Source organism: Pseudorasbora parva, chromosome 8 (genome assembly GCF_024679245.1).
Source record: "Pseudorasbora parva isolate DD20220531a chromosome 8, ASM2467924v1, whole genome shotgun sequence".
In the NCBI taxonomy this organism is placed as follows: Eukaryota; Metazoa; Chordata; class Actinopteri; order Cypriniformes; family Gobionidae; genus Pseudorasbora; species Pseudorasbora parva.
Window position 1 is genome coordinate 39,126,321 of NC_090179.1, and position 19,604 is coordinate 39,145,924.

At 36.8% G+C, this 19,604-nt stretch overlaps 1 protein-coding gene across 5 annotated transcripts in view; it reads left to right on the top strand.

Moving 5' to 3' along the window:
* The window catches only part of alcamb (activated leukocyte cell adhesion molecule b), a 46,040-nt gene extending 27,661 nt beyond the window's left edge, over positions 1–18,379 (top strand). For 2 of the 5 annotated variants that reach the window (XM_067451192.1, XM_067451196.1), the window contains 15 exons: positions 7,535–7,641; positions 7,924–8,125; positions 8,233–8,297; positions 8,465–8,552; positions 9,637–9,810; positions 10,367–10,491; positions 10,594–10,723; positions 11,182–11,294; positions 11,430–11,556; positions 11,707–11,828; positions 12,977–13,109; positions 15,092–15,121; positions 15,435–15,549; positions 15,678–15,794; positions 16,952–18,379. In XM_067451192.1, coding sequence (XP_067307293.1) covers positions 7,535–7,641; positions 7,924–8,125; positions 8,233–8,297; positions 8,465–8,552; positions 9,637–9,810; positions 10,367–10,491; positions 10,594–10,723; positions 11,182–11,294; positions 11,430–11,556; positions 11,707–11,828; positions 12,977–13,109; positions 15,092–15,121; positions 15,435–15,549; positions 15,678–15,774 — 1,628 coding nt within the window. In that variant the 3' untranslated portion in view covers positions 15,775–15,794; positions 16,952–18,379. The remainder of the gene's footprint in view (positions 1–7,534; positions 7,642–7,923; positions 8,126–8,232; positions 8,298–8,464; positions 8,553–9,636; positions 9,811–10,366; positions 10,492–10,593; positions 10,724–11,181; positions 11,295–11,429; positions 11,557–11,706; positions 11,829–12,976; positions 13,110–15,091; positions 15,122–15,434; positions 15,550–15,677; positions 15,795–16,951) is intronic. The other 3 variants (XM_067451193.1, XM_067451194.1, XM_067451195.1) reach the window with 3 other exon arrangements.
* Positions 18,380–19,604: the final 1,225 nt, after the last annotated feature.

A 19,604-nucleotide genomic window follows, 5' to 3' on the forward strand; every position in this document is an offset into this window, starting at 1 on the left:
TCTATGTTTTGAGAGAGAAAGTAAGGGTACGCTACAGATTAAATATCACAGTACAGGGCTGGATTGTTATGGGCCCTCTCGCAACTTGGGAGGCGGCCCTTTCAGAGCCCAGAGAAAGAGCTTATTTAACTCCCCATTCAAGCTCGCTGACCTCTGTGTTTTGGCACCAGATCTGATTGGTATCTCATTGGTTGCAAGCAAACGCTGATGTTATGAACACAAGGGGCCCTGCAGGATCTTGTGGAATGCCCGGAGCCTAAAGGCTTCTGGGAGCAGAGAGACTGGTGAGATAAAGAGATAAAGGTCCATGAAAAAATACGAGACACCTCGCTTTCTTGTGAAATGCTTTGAGATATGTTCAACAGAACACCTTTGATGTTGGGAATGCTGTTAATCAAAGACCACACAAAAAAAACCTCCAAATCTTCTCAAATTTATGTTCGAGCAATTAGACTTTTAGAAGTCAGGACTGACTGCCTCAACGTGCTCATTAGTTTTACATTTTGAAGTGTCTGTTAACTTTATACAGCATATCCAGCATGTCTAAGTGTGTTCATGACATGCCTTGGTTAACGGATAATAGGGCTGTCAACGAATATTCTAAATTCGAATATATATTCGAATAGTTTTTAAAAAACTAATTTCAAAGGTGAAAATTAATATTCAAATTTAAAAAAAAAGAAGGAAAAAAACGCCCGCGGTAGTCGAGGCGTGGCTGTCTGCCTGCTTTGCTCATGGGCGCACCTGAGGGTGACAGGTCACAGGAGTCAATGCTGAAAGTTGACCCGTCTTGTATGGAAGATGGCAGAAAGTGCACAGCCCACCTCGACCACGGCAGAGAAAGCGATTTTTTACTAAAATCTAAAAAGCCATTTCTGGAAGTACTTTAGATTTTGGTCAGTAGGAGTTCAAATTGTTGAGCCGCGAGATAAAGTTGTATGCAAGCTATGTAAGATACAGTTAGCATACAATGCCTCATTTTATTTAACGTTAAACAGAAACATTACTAAAGTGTAGGCTACTCTACTGACTGAAGAGAGATTGCATGAATAAAGGATAAATGCACTGCTTTCACTGGTTTGATTATTTACCGTTTCATGTCAAGGTTCCATGTTTAACGTTACTCGCAGCGCTCACTCATGTTGTAAATCTTAAATTAATATTAATAATATTTGTTTCAATCACTGAATAAAGCCTGCTTTATTTGGGACAAGAGGTGACCTTAAATTGCTTGCACAAAACTCTTGATTTTTTTCCTTTAAACCGTTATGCGCAGATATGGTAAGGGCGAGAGAGCATGAGGTCTGCGGTCTTGGCCATTATGATGTGAGCTTCAGACCGTCAGCGGCGTTCATCTCTTATGTTCCCACAGAGAAGAGCTTCATCTAGTTGATTTACTTGTTTTTGTGTAAGTAATAATACATTTTCAAATATGTTTAAACTTAAATAGAAACGTAGTTATGTCTCTTTGTATTAATTTGTCCTGTTATTGACGTAATGCACGTCATTGACAAAATGCGCGCCCAGATGTTCGAATAGTTCGAATATTCGTGTTTTTTTTTTAAGGGGGGGGGAAACACTCAGTTTCAGTCAATCTCATGTCAATCTTGAGTACCTATAGAGTAGTATTGCATCCTTCATATCTCCGAAAAGTCTTTAGTTTTATTATATTTATAAAAGAAATATGGGCTGTACCGAGTCTTTCCGGAAAAAACCAAGCGCCTGGAGGCGTATCGTGTGGGCGGAGCTAAAGAATGACGAATGCGCAAAGCGGTGACGTCCTCAAGCGTGGAGAAACCCTTGCTATCGATCTCAGCTAATAGATATGATCCAGAATCTAATTCGGAGGCTGAAATAGAAACAGCAACAGCAGGACGTCTGTCTCTGTGGTATGTACTGTATTTAGTGGCCTGTCAACATTTGTGTGTCTTTACTCTCAGTTTATGAGGGCATGATTCAGTTTATGGACTATTGTATGCAACCAAACCTTAGTAGCAAGCAAAACGGTTTTCACGTCAGACTAGTGTAACGTTATACAGAGAACAGCAATGAAGTCCGTTAGCGCATTTGAATGACGAAGCACGCGATCGTGTCGTTTACTGATGTTTACTCACGCGACGATAGCCGACAGCACAGACATTTGAAGCAGTTTTACTCACCGGCTGCTTCCAAAGCAGGACCGAACCTTTATCGCTGGGACCGCTCCTTCAAAAACACACTTCTTGGAGTGTGGAGATCCACTTTGCGATGCGACTGAAGCATTTCTGCGTTCAAATCGGTTCAAATGCAGCGCTGCCTTCCCGGAATGCTGTGCTGAAGCGTTGAAGTCGCTTAATGTCAAAGTGGAGGAATGAAGTGGAGCGCAGCGCGGACTATAACCGACATTACTGTTCACGGACGACTGGATCTGCAGCTGAGAGAGTGTTTACGGCCGTGCATTTCCTCTCTCGCTCTAGTCACGCGCGCACCCTACCGGGAGAAGTACGAAGAAGTACGACCCATACAAGGACCTTCCGCTCTATTAACGTCAAGTCGACCCATACTCGAAAAAAACTCTCCGAAACTTGTGAGAAACCGGAAGGAGTATTTTTAACACAGAAATACTCCATCAAACGTCCAACATTAGTTTTTGAAACTTTGTCTATGTTTAGGATGGGAATCCAAGTCTTTAACAGTGTAAAAAGCTCAGTATGCATGAAACAGCATTTCACCCCCCCTTTAAAGGGAATATTCAAATGTCATTTTTGAGCAATTTTGACAGCCCTAACGGATAACCTGAATGAACTTGGATGAACAGGTTTTCATAACTTGGCTGATATAATTGGGTCAATTACATGACCCTATGCCATGTATTAAAAAATACATTAAAATCCAATTCACACCTAATTTTGATAAGGGCCATAAAGTCAACAAATTTTGATATCATAATGAGGAAAGAAGCAACATTAAAATAATTAAATTAACTTTTTGACATCCTATTTTTTCTTAATTTTACAGAATGTTTTTTTTTTTTTTTTTTGAAATATGAATTCCCTTATGACATTGGACAATGGTCTCTAAGTCTCTTGAAATATCAGATAATTTTACCTTTTATGATAATGAAAAGTTAGTTGAATGTCATGTGGTATACATTTTCATTTTAAAATTGATCATTAATTAAGAATTTAGCATATTTAACACAAAACATTAATAAATGTCATTACATTTAAAGTTTTCTTTAAAAAAAAAAATGGTGTGCACTTTTGAATACAAAGACTTCACTCTAAAAATTGCTGGGTTGTTTAAACCCATGTTTGGGTAAAATATGGGCAAACCCAACCGGTTGGCTTTAAACCAATAGTTGGGTATGTGCATAATTGACCCAAACATGGGTTGAAACAACCCAGCAATTTTTAGAGTAATGGATTTTAAGATTCTGCAGCGGCAGCAGAATGAACAGTCTGTCATAACCTTAAGCTAGTAAATTGCTTTTGGGGTTAATGGACCTCCACGGAAGCTGCTTGACTGTATTTTGTTAATAGTTCGCTATTTAGTTTAATAGCCGCTCACACAAATGGGGGGCTGTCGGTGAATCCTCTGGGTCAGTATTGAATCTGCCGTGATCTGCTGTCAGACGCAGACATTCTTCAAGTTCCCCGGGGGCCACTGCAATCAAATACATAATTTAGAACTTAATGGATGTGATTTCTGAGTGCACTTATCACTTATGAGTCCAACCTGCTTGATGAGTTTTGTTTTGAGTGCAATTTCAGGCCCGTCGTCGACTTAATTTATGGCATTTTCGAGGAAGCCTAATGGCTCTTGCATGTTGGAGTGAGTAAAGAAGGACATTTGGTGTAATAAGACAGACTTCAAATCAATTCCTGGGTTGTCTCCGTCTCCTGGACATTCACTATGGTCTTGGCAACAACGGACACATGTTCACTTAACTGACTCATCCTCAGGTTAATGGTTTGCGAACATCCTCTCGACCTGTGAGAGCCGTTCTGAACCCATTCACCCATTATAATCCTTTGAGCCTTCAGTGGTGTTCAGTTTGACTGCTGAAAATGTATTAATTGTATTTAATTTTTGAAATATGTCGAATTTTCTTTGTCCAAATTAGAACATTAATCATTTCTTTAATGTTATAAACATTGGGCCCTATGAAATAATACAGTGTTTCCCCTACAATGTATTCACACTGGATTTACAGCGCCGCTGCAAGTTCTTCACATAATCAGTAATATTTTGGGGGAGAATCTGTACTTTTTTTCCGTCAACTTTTACTCCACTACATTTTCCCAAAGCATTTTTGTTACTTACAAAATAAATTCTTAAGACTGCAAGCAATCGTGTGCGAACAAGTGCTCGCACAGCCCCGATACTTGCATCCATTGCTATAGCGACTGACACGTGAGACTGCGCGCAGCAAAGCGGGACACTTCAAAAACGGATTTAAAACAGACAAGAAAACGGTATGTTGTACACTACAGTTGTACCTGCTTTACTATCACTATAAGTTAATAATTTGTTGACTAGAGGCTGTATTAATGCAATCGAGGCTGACGCTAACATTAGTAACTGTTACCTCAAGCAGTTAAAACAATGTAACAAAATCACACGCAAGTCTGACCCAAACGTTTAATATCACGTTTGTACCATCTAACTTTATTTGCATTCTTTTATATCCCTCTGGACGCTTTTATGCAGTTGCATATTTGAAGCTAGTGACATGAAGAATCAAACTATATCTTCAACAGCTGACAGAAACATATAAACAAACCAGAAACTCATTCGTGTTTTGTAACATCACTGTAGCATATTTTGATTAGATAACCATCAAGTGTTCTACAGTAGAAGCAAATAAAGTTTGTGAGTGTGACTTTTCCACACTGAATAGAGTGATTTTAATCAGATCCATTATTCATTTATTAAAACATATTGACGTGATATCTGTATAGCTACAGCTCCAGCCACAGATCTGTATGCCTACAGCTTTCTCACAGACCTGAGAAATAGGCTAAAGGACAGCACCTGCCCACATGCATGCGTGTCAGCATTAATACACACACACACACACACACTATAGCATGCAGTTACCAGAGAGACTTAGAGATCTTCTATGAAAAGCCCAGAAAAATGAAGTGCTCACAGATTGGTGTGGCCTTTGCCATTTACATAAAATTTTCAATCAGTTGTAAATAATCTTTTTCTGGGTTGTGCTGTGTCATTGTTCCCTTATCAATTTCTACCAAAACTGTAAATGAAAGCTGAAAATTAACACAAAAGACGAATAATCTTGTCAAAAATGATCAAATTTCTATTTGTGACCAGTTCAAGGTACGTGCTGCTATAATCATGCCTTGAATCTGTTGATGCGATGTCATAGTTGTCTCAATGTCCATTTCTATCCACACAACTTGCCAGAAGTCGTGGTTCAAGAGGTTATTTAAAAAAAAGTTTTTATTATTAGTGTTAGTATTGAAATGCTGTGACAGTCATATTTCTGTCACGATTTCTTCAAGTTAAACCAAACTTTTATCTTGTCGCTGCCGTTAAGACTTTTTGAGTTTTTGTGTGTTTGATTTGAAATGGTAAAACGCTCATGTAGTGACTGTCAGAACCGCTCTGGAGATGAAGTTCATGCATTTATTGAATTTCATTTTTCCATTGTTTTCTCTGACCTTTGGAAGCCCAACAAAACAACATCAGTTTTATTTTAGAGAATTACACTTGGGGGTGTAAAAACAGCTGTCTAACAAGCTAACAAAATCCTATTGTCTCTCTGTATGCTTTCAACGAATAATCTGTTAGCACGCTGCAGTTTCTAGGTCTAGGACATAATATTTTCCATCAAGAGATTTTCAGCAGCATCGAGTTTTAGCAACAGGTGCATGAAGACGCTCCTGCAGCAGCACCTGCTCATGAAACAAAGAGCAGAGGGATGAGGTGTTGGGAGTGGACAAACAGAGTCATTTGTTTACTTTACCTGACGCTGGTTTTGAAGCTCTGAGGCAATCTGACACCCAATCCTTGGCTCTTTTAGTGTGTCAGCCAGCATCCGTTTGCTTTATGTGCTACTGCTACTTAATGCTTCAGTGTCACCCAAGACCGTATATCAGTATAAGTGTCGTGCTAAAAAAACAGGGCCGCTGTTATATTGAAATATAACAGGGTCGATCCAGCTTGTCCAGGTCTTACAAATGTATTCTGTTCTGTTACAGTTAAGGGAGAATATACAGCCAGTAGGTCTTAATCGCAAAATAATCCAGACAGGTTTGTAATCAGGGTCTTGTATGATCCTGAAGGGATTTATTTTTTTAGTGCTGACTGGTTTACTGTACATTTTCACTTAATACAGTGCTACTTGGCAGATAAGTAAATGGATTAAAATATTTTGAGTTGTAATGGGGCTGCACGATACTGGAAAAATGACATTCCAGTATTTTGTTTTTCTGCTATTTAAAAAAAAAATGTATATTTATATTCAGATGATTTGAATAGCTATATTTGTAAAGAATTAATCTGAGAGTGCGCTTATCAAAATGATAAACAAATTACAAATGACTTATTTACAATAAGCAGTGCTTTGTTTTATGTAAATCTAACTGTATTCAGGTACAGAGAGAATAATCAAATGTAAAGTAACACTGCATAGTCTTCACTGTATAACTTAAATATAATGTGATTGAAGTGTTTGCGGTGGCTTTTCATTGTGACCCTCAATATTTTAATATTATGTAAATATTATTAAATTTTGCCAGGCTGATTTGCAGGTTGATTTGTATATTCAAAGAGGGTTTTTTTGTAAAGAGAGAAATATTTTTGCTGAAAGAGAGAAGTCTGTTGTCCTCTGATAAACAGTCACTAAATAAAATAACTATTTAGTATTGCTGACAATTTAATGACGCCAATATGGGTAAAAAATTGGTTTCAAACTTTTGTACTAGATGTTTTAAGGGGTGGGGGAGGGGGAGGGGGGTGTTTAAGTTTTTTTTTTTAAGGGTTAGGTTTTTTTTTTTAATGCCAAATCGGTGAAGTGACAAAATGTTTCTTTTGACCATTTCAAATCATGCTTTTTGGGTTTTCAGTACACCTCAACTTGACATGAGATTCACCTGAAACTAAATATTCAAATTGGAACAAGGCTCTGAATCCAATTTCTAGACAAACACCAAAGCCAGTAAAACTGGTTGTTGTGTCATGACTGCACTTCTGAGAAGAGGACGTCAGCAGCTGGGATGGATAACTGTCAATAGAAGTTCTGATAAACGTAGTAGTATGATAAGATTGAGACACACAGCCGCATCCTTTCCACAGAATTCCACAGAAATGCCTCATAATGTAAAGCTTGACTGAACCTGCCACATCTTGATCTACAATCAAGCATTTTAGTTGCAAAAATACAAACCTGTAACAATATGAGAATATCATTGTACATGTGGATATATTTACTTTAGAGTTCTCCTGAATCTAATGTAACCATCATAAGATGTTTTCGCAACACATTTTATTCACGGTCTCACTTTTGTTTTTAAATTGTGCCTATTAGTGAGTGGCTTGGAATCTGTCACCGGAAAGTATGGAGAGACCGTTGAAATCCCATGCAACGATGGACGCGTCGTGGAAGCGGATGTCAACTTTGTTAAATGGAAATATGTACGTTTGAGATTTACTCATCATTTGTTAAATTTGCTGTGTGTAATTTCACGTAAATAACCATTTCCAAACAGGTATCCCAAAGATAACTGCTGCCACCAAATGGCTTATTTTGAGAAATCCTTCCCCCAACCTAATGATATTATTGGTTCATTTTGATATTCTAATGAATTGTTTTAAAGGCACTTTAGAGCCACAGTGTTTACACTTAAACAAGAATGTCAATGTATGAATAGCATAATTGTAGTTGTCTCTGTTAAACATGCTTTTTACATGCACTAGGACATCGATGGCAAAATACTGGTGAAACCAGTGAATCAGAATGCCACCATTTCAGACGATGTGAACTACAAGAGCAGAGTCAGCATCAAAAAAGATTTCAGCCTCGTCATCAGACAAGTGACTATGGCGGATCAGAAAACCTTCACCTGCATGGTGGTTAAGGAAGACATTTTTGAGTACCCTGTTCAACTGGTCATTTACAGTAAGAATCGTACACCATAGAACGTTTTCATATTTATGTCAGATAACTAAATGCTACAATTATTGAATGTATTTATGAACTACACTAACAGTTTCCTTTCTTTTCAGAGCTTCCGTCACAACCTAAGATTACGAACCAAACGACTGCGATGGCAGTTGGCAAACTAACTACGGTATGTGTATTTGACACACAACAGAATGAAAAGAAATGGTTATTTGCAATGAATGCAGCATGAATGTGATTTTAGAGACGTGACAAATTCTTATTGTCTCCACTGGAAGTTTCATATATTAATACATTTTCACATTAACATTGTGGTGTTAATTTTTGTCTCATCAGTTAGCGGAGTGTCGAACTGAAGGCGCCAATCCAGCTGCCAACATCACATGGTTCAAGAACAAAACTCCACTTATCTCTGATGGAGCAGGTAGAGTGAAATATGGTGGTCACCCAAATATTTGCATAAATTTACTCGCCCTCTTTTCATTTCAAATCTGTATGACATAAATTAGATTAGAAACTGTTTTAATAATGGGTTTTAAATGAGATTTTAAAAAAAAGAATCATTAAAGGGATACTTCACCGCTTTTTCATGTTAAACTATTATTCCCTTAAACGAGTTGATACATACCTATCTCATCTGAGTGTGTGCACTTAATCGCTCTGACGCGCGGTGACGATCTGATAGCATTTAGCTTAGCCCACTAAGCCCAGTTCATTCACTATGGTACCAAACAGAGATCAAGTTAGAAGCAACCAAACACCCCCACGTTTCCCCTATTTAAATAAAGTTACACGAATAGTTAAACGATCAAGTATGGTGACATAAAATAAAACGTGGCGCTTCTCGAAGCGGATTAAAAAGGAGAACTATAATGTGTGGCGGAATAACACTTCTGAGAGTACTTCGACTCTGCACAGTAAAAAATCCATGAAAGTGGTTCTCTGTTTTTGTTCCATGGAGGAAAGAAAGTCAAAAAGTTAGTTACAAATGAACTCTTTCCCCGCCAGTGTTTTTGGTCATTTTCACAATTTCATGGCCCCCATGAATGTTTTGTTGTATGGATATCTCATCATGCAATATATCAAAAGAAAGAACAGACTCTCTGTTTTAAACCGTTTTATTCTAGCTTTGTGCATTGAGTTCGTCAATGTTCATCAAAGCCTAACCACTTCCCGCATCGACATTTCACTCGGTAACATTAGGCCGTTTTGATTTATATGTTTGTTTATCGTTGATGATCGCAGTATTTTTCTCGTTTCTGCTTCTTTTCCTGTGTTTTGATCTGGAGATGCTGTACCCGTTCAGGAGATGCGTAATAGCGCCCCCCTACCCCATAAACAGGGAAAACACAGAAAGCCATTATAACTTGTCACTCTCAGTGAAGCGTTTTCTCATAAAACATAGAGGAAAAGAGTTAAAGAGCAAATGGTTACAGAATTATTATTTTTGAGTGCTATTTCTTTATATTTATTTCCCGTTATTAACATTTTATTTGTGTTGATTACAGCCATTAAAATCTCTAGAACTGTGGATGTTGATAAAGAGACTGGACTCTCTGCCACAACTTCTTCCCTTGAGTATACAGCAGTGAAGGGAGACATTAATGCCAATTTCACCTGTCAGATTCAACACATCCGGTCTGCAAACATGGATTCCTCCCCTCTTACCTTCACTGTGAACTGTAAGTGTTTTTTGTTGTACTGCTTTCTTTTTCTTTATGGTAGTGTTTGGATAAAATTGTTCCTATTTGTGCCATTTTTGGCAAGATTTTAATCCTATTGCTTCTACTTTCCTCTAATTCTGTTCCAAACAATTTAACTAAAAGCAAATGTATTCAAAACTGAAGTGGTTAATGGTCTACTATTGAGCATAATTTATAGGGTTATTCAGAATAACTCCTTCCATTTGAAGTAGCCATGAAAGAGAGGCCTTATCAGAATCAAATGCCTTGTTGAATTTCGTCCAATAAGATATGTAATTTGGCCTTTTAGGAGCAGGGCGTTTAGATGTTGAATGGGGTTTTGTCTTGCCTCTGGCTATTATTGTGAAGGTACTAGTCCACCGCTAACTCTCAAAAGCATTTCACGCCATGAGAGCACTCTCAAAGCCTCAACTCTTGAGCTGAAGGGCCTCTTCTGGCTCATAAGGAGCTTCTCTGAAGTGCCCTTATCTGCATGGGCTCTGGCAGGGCTTCTCTGTGCTGCCCTCCTTGATTTACACAAATCCTCTCTCTACAGACCCTACCGAGAAGGTTATTCTCGAAGTGGTGTCCCAGGGTCCTTTTAAGGAAGGGGACAACGTGACCCTCAAATGCATGGCAGATGGAAACCCTCCACCTCCTAGCTACATCTTCTATGTGAAGGTAGATCTTCTCCGATTAACTGTGTTCACTTTGTGTGTCAGTCAGGAAATGAAGGCTGTTTCAACTCAAACGGCTGCCTAATCTGCCTTTCTTTATCTGTAGGGAGAGAAAAAGACTGTGAAGTCCAACACATACACATTGACCAATGTCACCCGGGAAAGCACTGGAGAATACAAATGTTCACTGGTGGACAGTGAGGATATGGCAGCTTCTGTAACCATCACAGTTGAATGTAAGGAAATACTTTAGGATTCTTTCTTTTTTCATTATTGCTATATTTCACCCCCTTAGGGCTTGCGCCCTATTGTTCTCCGTAGGTACATTTTTATTTTATATATATTTTTTTTTGTTATGTGCAAAAATATGCAGTTAAAAATATGCAAATATGTTGGAAGAAATTAATAAAATCAAGTGTAATGCATAGTATAACTATTAGATGTTATTTTTAAAATGGTTGAGAAAAGCCTTGTTGCAGAGAACAGTTTTCAGACATAATTAACTTTGTCACAGTTTTGATGTAACTTTTTTTTTTTAATTTAATTTTTTTATTCTCTGTCTCAAGTACAGAGTTTCCCTAAAGAGTTTCCCTAAAGCCACTGGGGTGGCAGTGACGCCAGTGCTTAGGCACATTATTGTGACTAATTTTTTTTAAATTGTGACTGTTAGAACTTTTGTCCTTTTCCCCAAAAGATCTTGATGTGGTTATTAGCGCCACTGGCCGGATTTTCAAGGGTCTTGGTGAGAGCTTTGAGGTGACCCTAGAAGTTAAATCTTCACGAACAACACAAACATCTTGGAGAAAGGTAGAAAATGAATATCTTTTTTTTTTTAATATTCTCATTAAAAACCATGGCACACGTCACTACTCATCCCTGTTAAAAAAAACTAATCCTTGTGCTGATTTCTAGTCATTGACAAATGCTGAAACTCTCTTCTAGGGCAATATGAAGCTGGATAGCCTGTCCAAGATCAGCACGTTGAAGTACTCCGACTCTGGTGTGTATGAGTGTGTTGTTTCCATGGCTGGCCTCAAGAAGACACAAACATTTGAATTAACAGTTCAAGGTAAGATGCATATTTAATTGATTAAAATAAGCATTTGCTTTAGCACTTGACCACATTCCAGATGCTGAACATTGTAAATCATAGAAATGCTTTAGAAAACTGTTTTGAATGACCATTTTTGATAGCTAATGACATTGAGTGTTTTTGCAGGTTCTCCAGTAATCAAGGAGCTGACCAAGAAGCGTGGTACTGGAACCGTGAACAAGGTCCTGACCTGTGAGGCTGAAGGCTTTCCAAAACCCACAGTACAGTGGAGTGTCAATGGCACAGATGTAAGTCTAAATGAATAAAAATTAAAGATTAAAAAAAAAAGTTTTGGAAGAATTCAGTTATGCTCACCAAGACTGCATTTATTTGATAAAAAATACAGCATTGTGTCTTGTTGTACAGCATAGTGTTTTTTTTTTTTTATCGTATGTACGCACAAATTTCTGTGTACGCATGCTTCGTGAAAGAGACCCAATATTTCCAAGGAATCATGTTTTGTTAAACATCTGGATTATTTCTTTATAAATTCCTTGTTTTTTTCAGTTTTTTTTTTCGTGTTCATCGTGCCATTTGCCAGATGTTCATGTTTCACTAGAGGACAATGCCAAAAAATGGCATCATTTTTTTTCGAAGCAAGGAGTGAATTTATAATTGTTCACTGTGAATCATGATGCTGTGATAGAAGAATTTGTATATATCAAATGTACCATGTAACAACCTAATACTTATTATTGCAGTTACTAAAGGACTTTCTTTGGCTTTATAAGTATCCTTTTTTATTATTAAAACCTGAAACTGAGCCTGCCTTAAATCTTTTATGATGATATTTCTGAGCTCTTTTAGAATTCATCTTCCAAGGTTTATTGCCGTTATCAACAGTGAAAGAACCTGAAAAGAGTAAAACTGAGCATCTTTTATTTCGAACAAGCCAGCAGGACATTTTTGAACTGATAAAGATGTTCTCGCAGTAGCACTGGGACAGAATGTATTTTGTTAAACAAAGCAGTTATAGTGCCCATATCAGTAAGCACTAGGAGAAGGTCACTGTCCAAACACACCAGACATCTAGTGTGCATGAATGAGTGTTTACAGAGGAAGCAATTAAAAATGATGATGCTTTTACATACTTCCTGTATTATGTGGTTTTGTATTGCCACAAATTGAGCTGTCAGTGCAACTCACGAGATGTCAGATGTGCATTACCTCATTGTCTGTCTACCGTGTGCTTTCTCTTTGTCTAAGTGCATGCCGACCTAAAAGGGAATATACTAGTGCACAGGGCAATAGCGCTCTCTAGTGGTGACCATAATCCTTTACACAACAGCCTGTACTTCCTGCATCTGTGTTTTTAATGTCTCTTATAATACTTGAGTACAGACGTAATGTTTTAGTCTGGTGTCATGTTAATGGATGTTATGTGCTGTATTTGCAGGTTGTTGAGAGTGCTTATGTGGATGGCAAAGTTATAAACAGGATCACTATCGTTCCAAAGGTCAATCTCACCGTGTCCTGCATGGTCTCTAATTCCTTGGGCTCTGTAAATAAGAGCATTAATGTGTCACCACGTAAGTGTAACCTCCTCTCCACTCTTGTCTGACTTCCGAACCATCACAGGATTTCTCCTTTAAAGTTGTTTAATGGTTAATTTTTAACAAAATCATTAAGACACAACTTTTAAAAGAAACACATTTGTAAATGGCAGTGTTTGACATCTGAAATGACACTCACCTATTTATTCATGTCAACTCACATCCCAACAAGATAGTGTTTGTGTTTAAAACGTTATTTTGCATCAAATAAAATAACAGTAACACTTTACAATTAGATCTTATTTTTTAATGCATTGACTAAAAATAACTAACAATGAGCAATTAATTTGTTACAGTATTAAAAATGGTAATAACAGTACAACTCGGGTCCATGAAATACTCTTAGCAGATACAAATGTTATTATTAGTATTGTGAAATAAACATTAAGCTTGATAAATGCTTTAGAATTTTTCACTGTTAACAAATTGTAAAGTGTTACCATAATAACTATAATGAAGTATTAGAGTTGACAAAAATGTAAAATGTGTACCTTGAATGCAATGCAAGTCGCTTTGGATAAAAGCGTCTGCCAAATGCATAAATGTAAATAAATGTAAATGTAAGTAGCTAGCACATTTTTGTGAAGCTTTATTTGTTGACCTTAGAATATAATTTACAGTACAAACACACTTAGTCCAACTTTTTAATCAAAGTTTTGTCTTAATGGTTTGGTTGGCAAAGTAGCATTACAGCATTTAAAAATGATTTCATTGGAGTTCCCCTTTCCTCATCCTCTTCTTCTGTTCTGTTTGTCGGGATGCTGGTCTGTCCTCTCACTAACACATGCTTTCACTTGACTCAAACATCTTTTGGCTAACTTTGGACAAATGTTTAATTTTTAAAACTAACCTCAGCTGGATATCTGGATTTTATATGCATTGCTGTTTCACTTAGGGTTGGAAAACCCATATACACTTATAAATATACATACCATGTTTTTAAAATAAGTCCAAGGCTGCATTTATTTCATTAAAAATAAAACCGGCAATATTGTGAAATAATATTATTACAATTTAAAATATATTCAAACAGAAAAGTTATTTAATTTTTTTATATTTTTTTTTAATGGTGTAAAATGTAATTTTCAGCATCATTCCTCCAGTCTTTAGTGTCACATGAACCTTCAGAAATCATTCTAATATGATGATTTGCTGCTCAAGAATTGTTTTATTATTATTATGATGAATGTTGAAAACAGTTGTGTAATTTTTTCCCCTTCAGGATTCTTTGAATAGACAGTTCAAAAGAACAGCATTTATCTTAAATAAAAAGCTTTTGTAACATAATACACTACCGTTCAAAGGTTTGGGGTCAGTAAGATTTTTTTGGGGGGAACGAAATTAAAGAAATGTATAGTTTTATTCAGCAAGGATGCATTATATTGACCGAAAGTGACAGTAAAGACATTTACAGTTTTACTAAAGAGTATATTTTAAATAAATGGTGTTATTTTGAACTTTCTATTCACCAAAGAATCCTGAAAAAAATTGACACAACAGTGTTTTCCACCAATGATGATGATAAATAATAATAATAATAATAATAATAATAATAATAATAAATGTTTCTTGACCAACAAATCATCTTATTAGAATGATTTCTGAAGGATCATGTGACACTGAAAACTGGAGTAATAATGATGAACATTCAGCTTTGATCACATAAATTACATTTTAAAATAGATTCAAATAGTTATTTTAAATTGTAATAACATTTCATGATATTACTGTTTTTTTACTGTTACTTTTTAATCTAATAAATGCAGCATTGGTAAGCCTAAGAGACTACTTTTAAAAACATCATTATAAAAACGTACCAATCTCAAACTTTTGAATGACAGTGTATATATATTTCTATTCATTTCTATGATTTCTTCAGTTCTATATGCAGTGGGCTTTTCATTCCATGAGAATTCAATACGAATAGAAGTTAATATGATTTTTATATCTGATTACAGTTGTTGAGGACCTGGAAATTGCCAAACAAGGTAAGACGTTGAGCTGTTATCTACAATCAGGTCTGGCACTGTGTACGGTTAGCATTAAAGAGGAAGAGAGTGTATGCTAAAACTCTGCCTGTACTCAATTTAATACATGCTTTTTATGTCTATTTTGTTTAAGAAAGGCTAAAACAAAGGTGCTGAGATGCCCAGCATCCTGACAAATATTGCATCAGTGTCTTGTTTACTTTTATTTAGTTCATTAAAGGTTTATAATATAGCACTCCTCCAGTTGTCTTTCTTCCCCCTCTCATTAGTTGTCCTTCTCTTTTTCTGACTGTTTTATCTGTTTCTTAAGCAGATCAGAAAGATGACTACAGTGACCAGACGGCACTGGCTATTGGCATTGTTTTTGGCCTGATGGTAGCTGTTCTTGCGATAGCACTGGCCTACTGGCTGTATATGAAGAAATTCAGGTACTGGAATGTCATCCACGTCTCAAATAGATTTATAAAGATGTGACCATTCATCACAATTTGCATATTTGAACTATGTCATTCAGATTTGTTTAAAATGGTAGATTATGTAACTTTTAATCTGAAAGTAGGCAAGGATCCTGGAAAACTGGAGAAAAGGAAGACGGATCAGCGGAGGAGAGCAAAAAGCTGGAGGAGAATCAAAGTCAAAAAGCTGACGTGTAATGTCAAAGGAGCCATTCAAGGTGAGATGGGAACGGATTTCTGAAACCAACGTCTGCGAGACTAAAATGCATGTTTGAGCCGTTTTAACTGAAAGCAACTGGCATATCTTAAAATATGTCAGTGCCATTGTTTTCTCTCAAGATGCGCACCAGTAAGGTTTTTTTTCTTCTTCTCTCTAAGGCACATTTATAAAAGCTACTTAAATGTCCTAATTGAACAAAGACTAATCCTGGCTTCATCTAAGGTGTGTGTGTGTGTGTGTGTGTGTGTGTGTGTGTGTGTGTGTGTGTGTGTGTGTGTGCGTGTGCGTGTGCGTGTGCGTGTGCGTGTGCGTGTGCGTGTGCGTGTGCGTGTGCGTGTGCGTGTGCGTGTGCGTGTGCGTGTGCGTGTGCGTGTGCGTGTGCGCGTGCGTGCGTGCGTGTGTGCGTGTGCGTGTGTGCGGGTGGCCTGGTAATCCCTACGTTATGGGGACAAAATGTCCCCACAAAGATGGCAATATCCGAAATTCTTGTCTTTGTGGGGACATTTTTAGGTCCCCATGAGGAAAACATCTTATAAATCACTCAGATGGAGTTTTTTTGAGAAAGTAAAAATGCAGAATGTTTCCTGTGATGGGTAGGTTTAGGGGCAGGGGCGGAGTAGGGGGATAGGAGGTACAGTTTGTACAGTATGAAATCCATTACGCCTATGGAAAGTCCCCATAAAACATGGAAACACGACGTGGGTGTGGGTGTGTGTGTGTGTTACGCTACCGTTAAAAAGTTTCTTGTTATGAATTGCACTACTGTTAAAAGGTTTTTTTTGGAAAATGTTTTTAAAGGAGTCACTTATGCTCACCAAGGCTATATTTATTTGATCGAAAAATACAGTAAAAATAACAATATTGTGAAATATTATTAATAGTTTCAGTAGCCATTACTCTAGTGTCTACTTCAGTGCCACATGATCCTTCAGAAATCATTCTAATATGCTGGTTTGCTGCTCAATAAATATTTTTTTAATTATCTGTGTGAATATTTTTGTGGAACTGTAAAATTTTCAGGATTCTTTGATAAAATACGAATCTTTTAGAACATTGTAAATGTCTTTACTGTTACTTTTGATCAATTCAAAGCATCCAAAGTGTATCCTTAACAACCAACTAAACTTTTATGTTATGTATCTTGTCTTTCCTCAGGATTAATAAGAGATCCATGAGAGAAGGAGTGAAAAATTGGTGGAATCTGTGAAAAAAACCTAAATCAGAAGCTGTAATGGAGGACCCGAGTAGCTGTGTCAGTTACATCTCCACCATCATCTGTAACGTGTCTGTGCCTCCCCTGTGCCGGGGGATTTCGTTAATAATGTGTGTTGTAAAATGTGTGAATCTTTTGCGTTGAAGATCAAGCCTGTTCAGAAACCTGTCTGTAAAGTGTTCATTCGCAATGTTGGGTTTCATATTTGATCCCCTCTGGGGGAAAAAAAACCTCTTTGTTAAAAAACTGCTTTTTTCTTCTTCTTTTTTTACTTGTGTGTATCAGGTATTTAGTTAATGCAAATTCTGTACTTGCAATTTCACATGGTAGAAACACTGTGGCCTTTAGTATCTGCAATGGACTTTTCCTGTAGAGTGACACATAGTACCTAATCTGTGGCATGATGTGAAGCATGATTTTCAGATTTATACTGAGCACTTGGCTAGTTTTCAACAAGTCAGTGAGCAAAATAACATCCCTATATTATATTTATTGGGATCCAGAAGACCATACTTTACCAACATTTAGACCTTATAAGCATTTTATAAAGACTTAAAGTTAAAAAGTCTACACTGGACAAATGACATATTGTGATTTCAGAAGTAAGAAGATGCCGGGACCAATGCTTGTTTGTAAATGAAAACGTGCCTTTTGCTTAGATTGTTTAGCGTATCATTTTCAACGACTATAGACATTGATCTCAATAATGTACATGAACACTCCCTCTTTTCTCAGATTATCATCTGTTTTGTGTGTTTGTTACATTGTTTTGTGGCAGAATTATATGTAATCTGGTTTAAGCATTACTTGTAAATATGGTAAACTTTTTTTATGTTCTATTTATATTGTTACGGTTTAGCTAAATGCCAGTGTTTTGACAATACTGTAGCTAGTTTTAGTGAATTCTCCTGAACACCGTTGTTGTTGAATGGTACAGTACATTTTTAATGGTATTTACTTGCAGGCTTTAAAATTGTGAATCTTTCAGCTTTCAGTTTGCATAGTGGTGTTGCTGCATTTCCACACTTAAGTGCTTATTCTGTGCATTTAATCCATCAAACCAAAGAGGTTGAATGTGGTCATGCAAGTATTGTACATACTGAACATTGTTTTGTACTCCTAGTTCAAATAAAGTGTACATTTTTAGGGAAGTGTTTTTTCATTCTTTGCTGTTTTGTTGACCATTCTTCCATGTATGTTCACAGTTCCACTACAGTAATTATACACTACCGTTCAAAAGTTTGAGGTCTAAAAGTTTTTTTGAAACGTCTCTTATGCTCCTCCTTTTTTTGATTAAGTCTCAGTTGTTTAATCTTTATGGTTCATACAAATATTTACACATGTTCAGACATTTGCTGGTAATAAAAGCAGTTGAAAGTGAGAGGCTGTTTCATTTTTTATGTTATTTATTACTGTGGTGGCAAAGCTGAATTTTAAGCAGCCATTATTTCAATATCACTTGATCACTTCATAAATCATTCTAAAAGAAACATTTCTTATTACTATCAATGTTGAACACTCATTATTTGCCCGTGTGTGTGTGTTTTGCAAACATGGCATTTATTTAGGATGCTTTCAAAATTATAAACTGGGCTCAAACTTGTATTTATAACTCTACAAAGGTTATTTACTAAATCAATACATTTAAAATGTTGTGGTCAGAATTATTGGCATCTTGATTGTAAAAATAAATCTGCATTGTTTATGATTTTGATCTTTCATTCAAACGGTTTTGATTTTTTTATCTGTTGTTATTTGTGATAATCCATGATACCATGTATCTGAACAAGATGTCCAGGACCTCCAGCAAGAAAATAGGCCCACAACATTAAAGATCCAGCGGCATATTTAACCGTGGACATGGGGTTCTTTTTAACCCTGTTTGCACCAAAACCATCTGGTGTGTTTACTGCCAAAAAGCTATTTTTTTATAGTTTCCTCTGACCACAGAACCAGGTCTCTTTTGAAGGTCCCGTCATGTTTGACAACTGAATATGCTGGAGTTTTTGGATGAGCGAGGAGGATTTTCTTGAAACCCTCCCAAACAACATGTGGTGATTAAAGGGGTTGTTAGATGTTGTGAAGGCTTTCTGACCTCAAGACTCAACTAATCTCTGCAATTCTCCATGTGTGATCCTTGGAGAGTCTTTGTGCACTCAAACTCTCCTCCTCGCCGTGCCCGTGCATTAGGACGATAAGGACAGATGTCTTCTTCCGGGCAGATTCGTAACATCTTCAGTTGATTGTAACTTAATTATTGCCCTGATGGTGAAAATGGGAATTTCAATACTTTAGTGTTTTCTATTTTGTGAAACTCAACAATCTTTTGCTGCGCTTTAGAACTATAATTTTTGGTTTTACTCATTGTGATGAATGATTAAGTGACCTTGGCCTTCCCCCCCCTCATATTTATAATCCTGTAAAAATAAGAAGCCATAGCAGGACAATGTCATGCTCCTAGTCATCCTGGTGGACTAAAAGTACATATTAATGGAAATATAGCCTACTTCTGAGATTACTTTTAATTTTAAGGTGCCAATAATTGTTAAACATATTATTGTATGTATAAACGTATAACAATAAAACGTGTTTTGG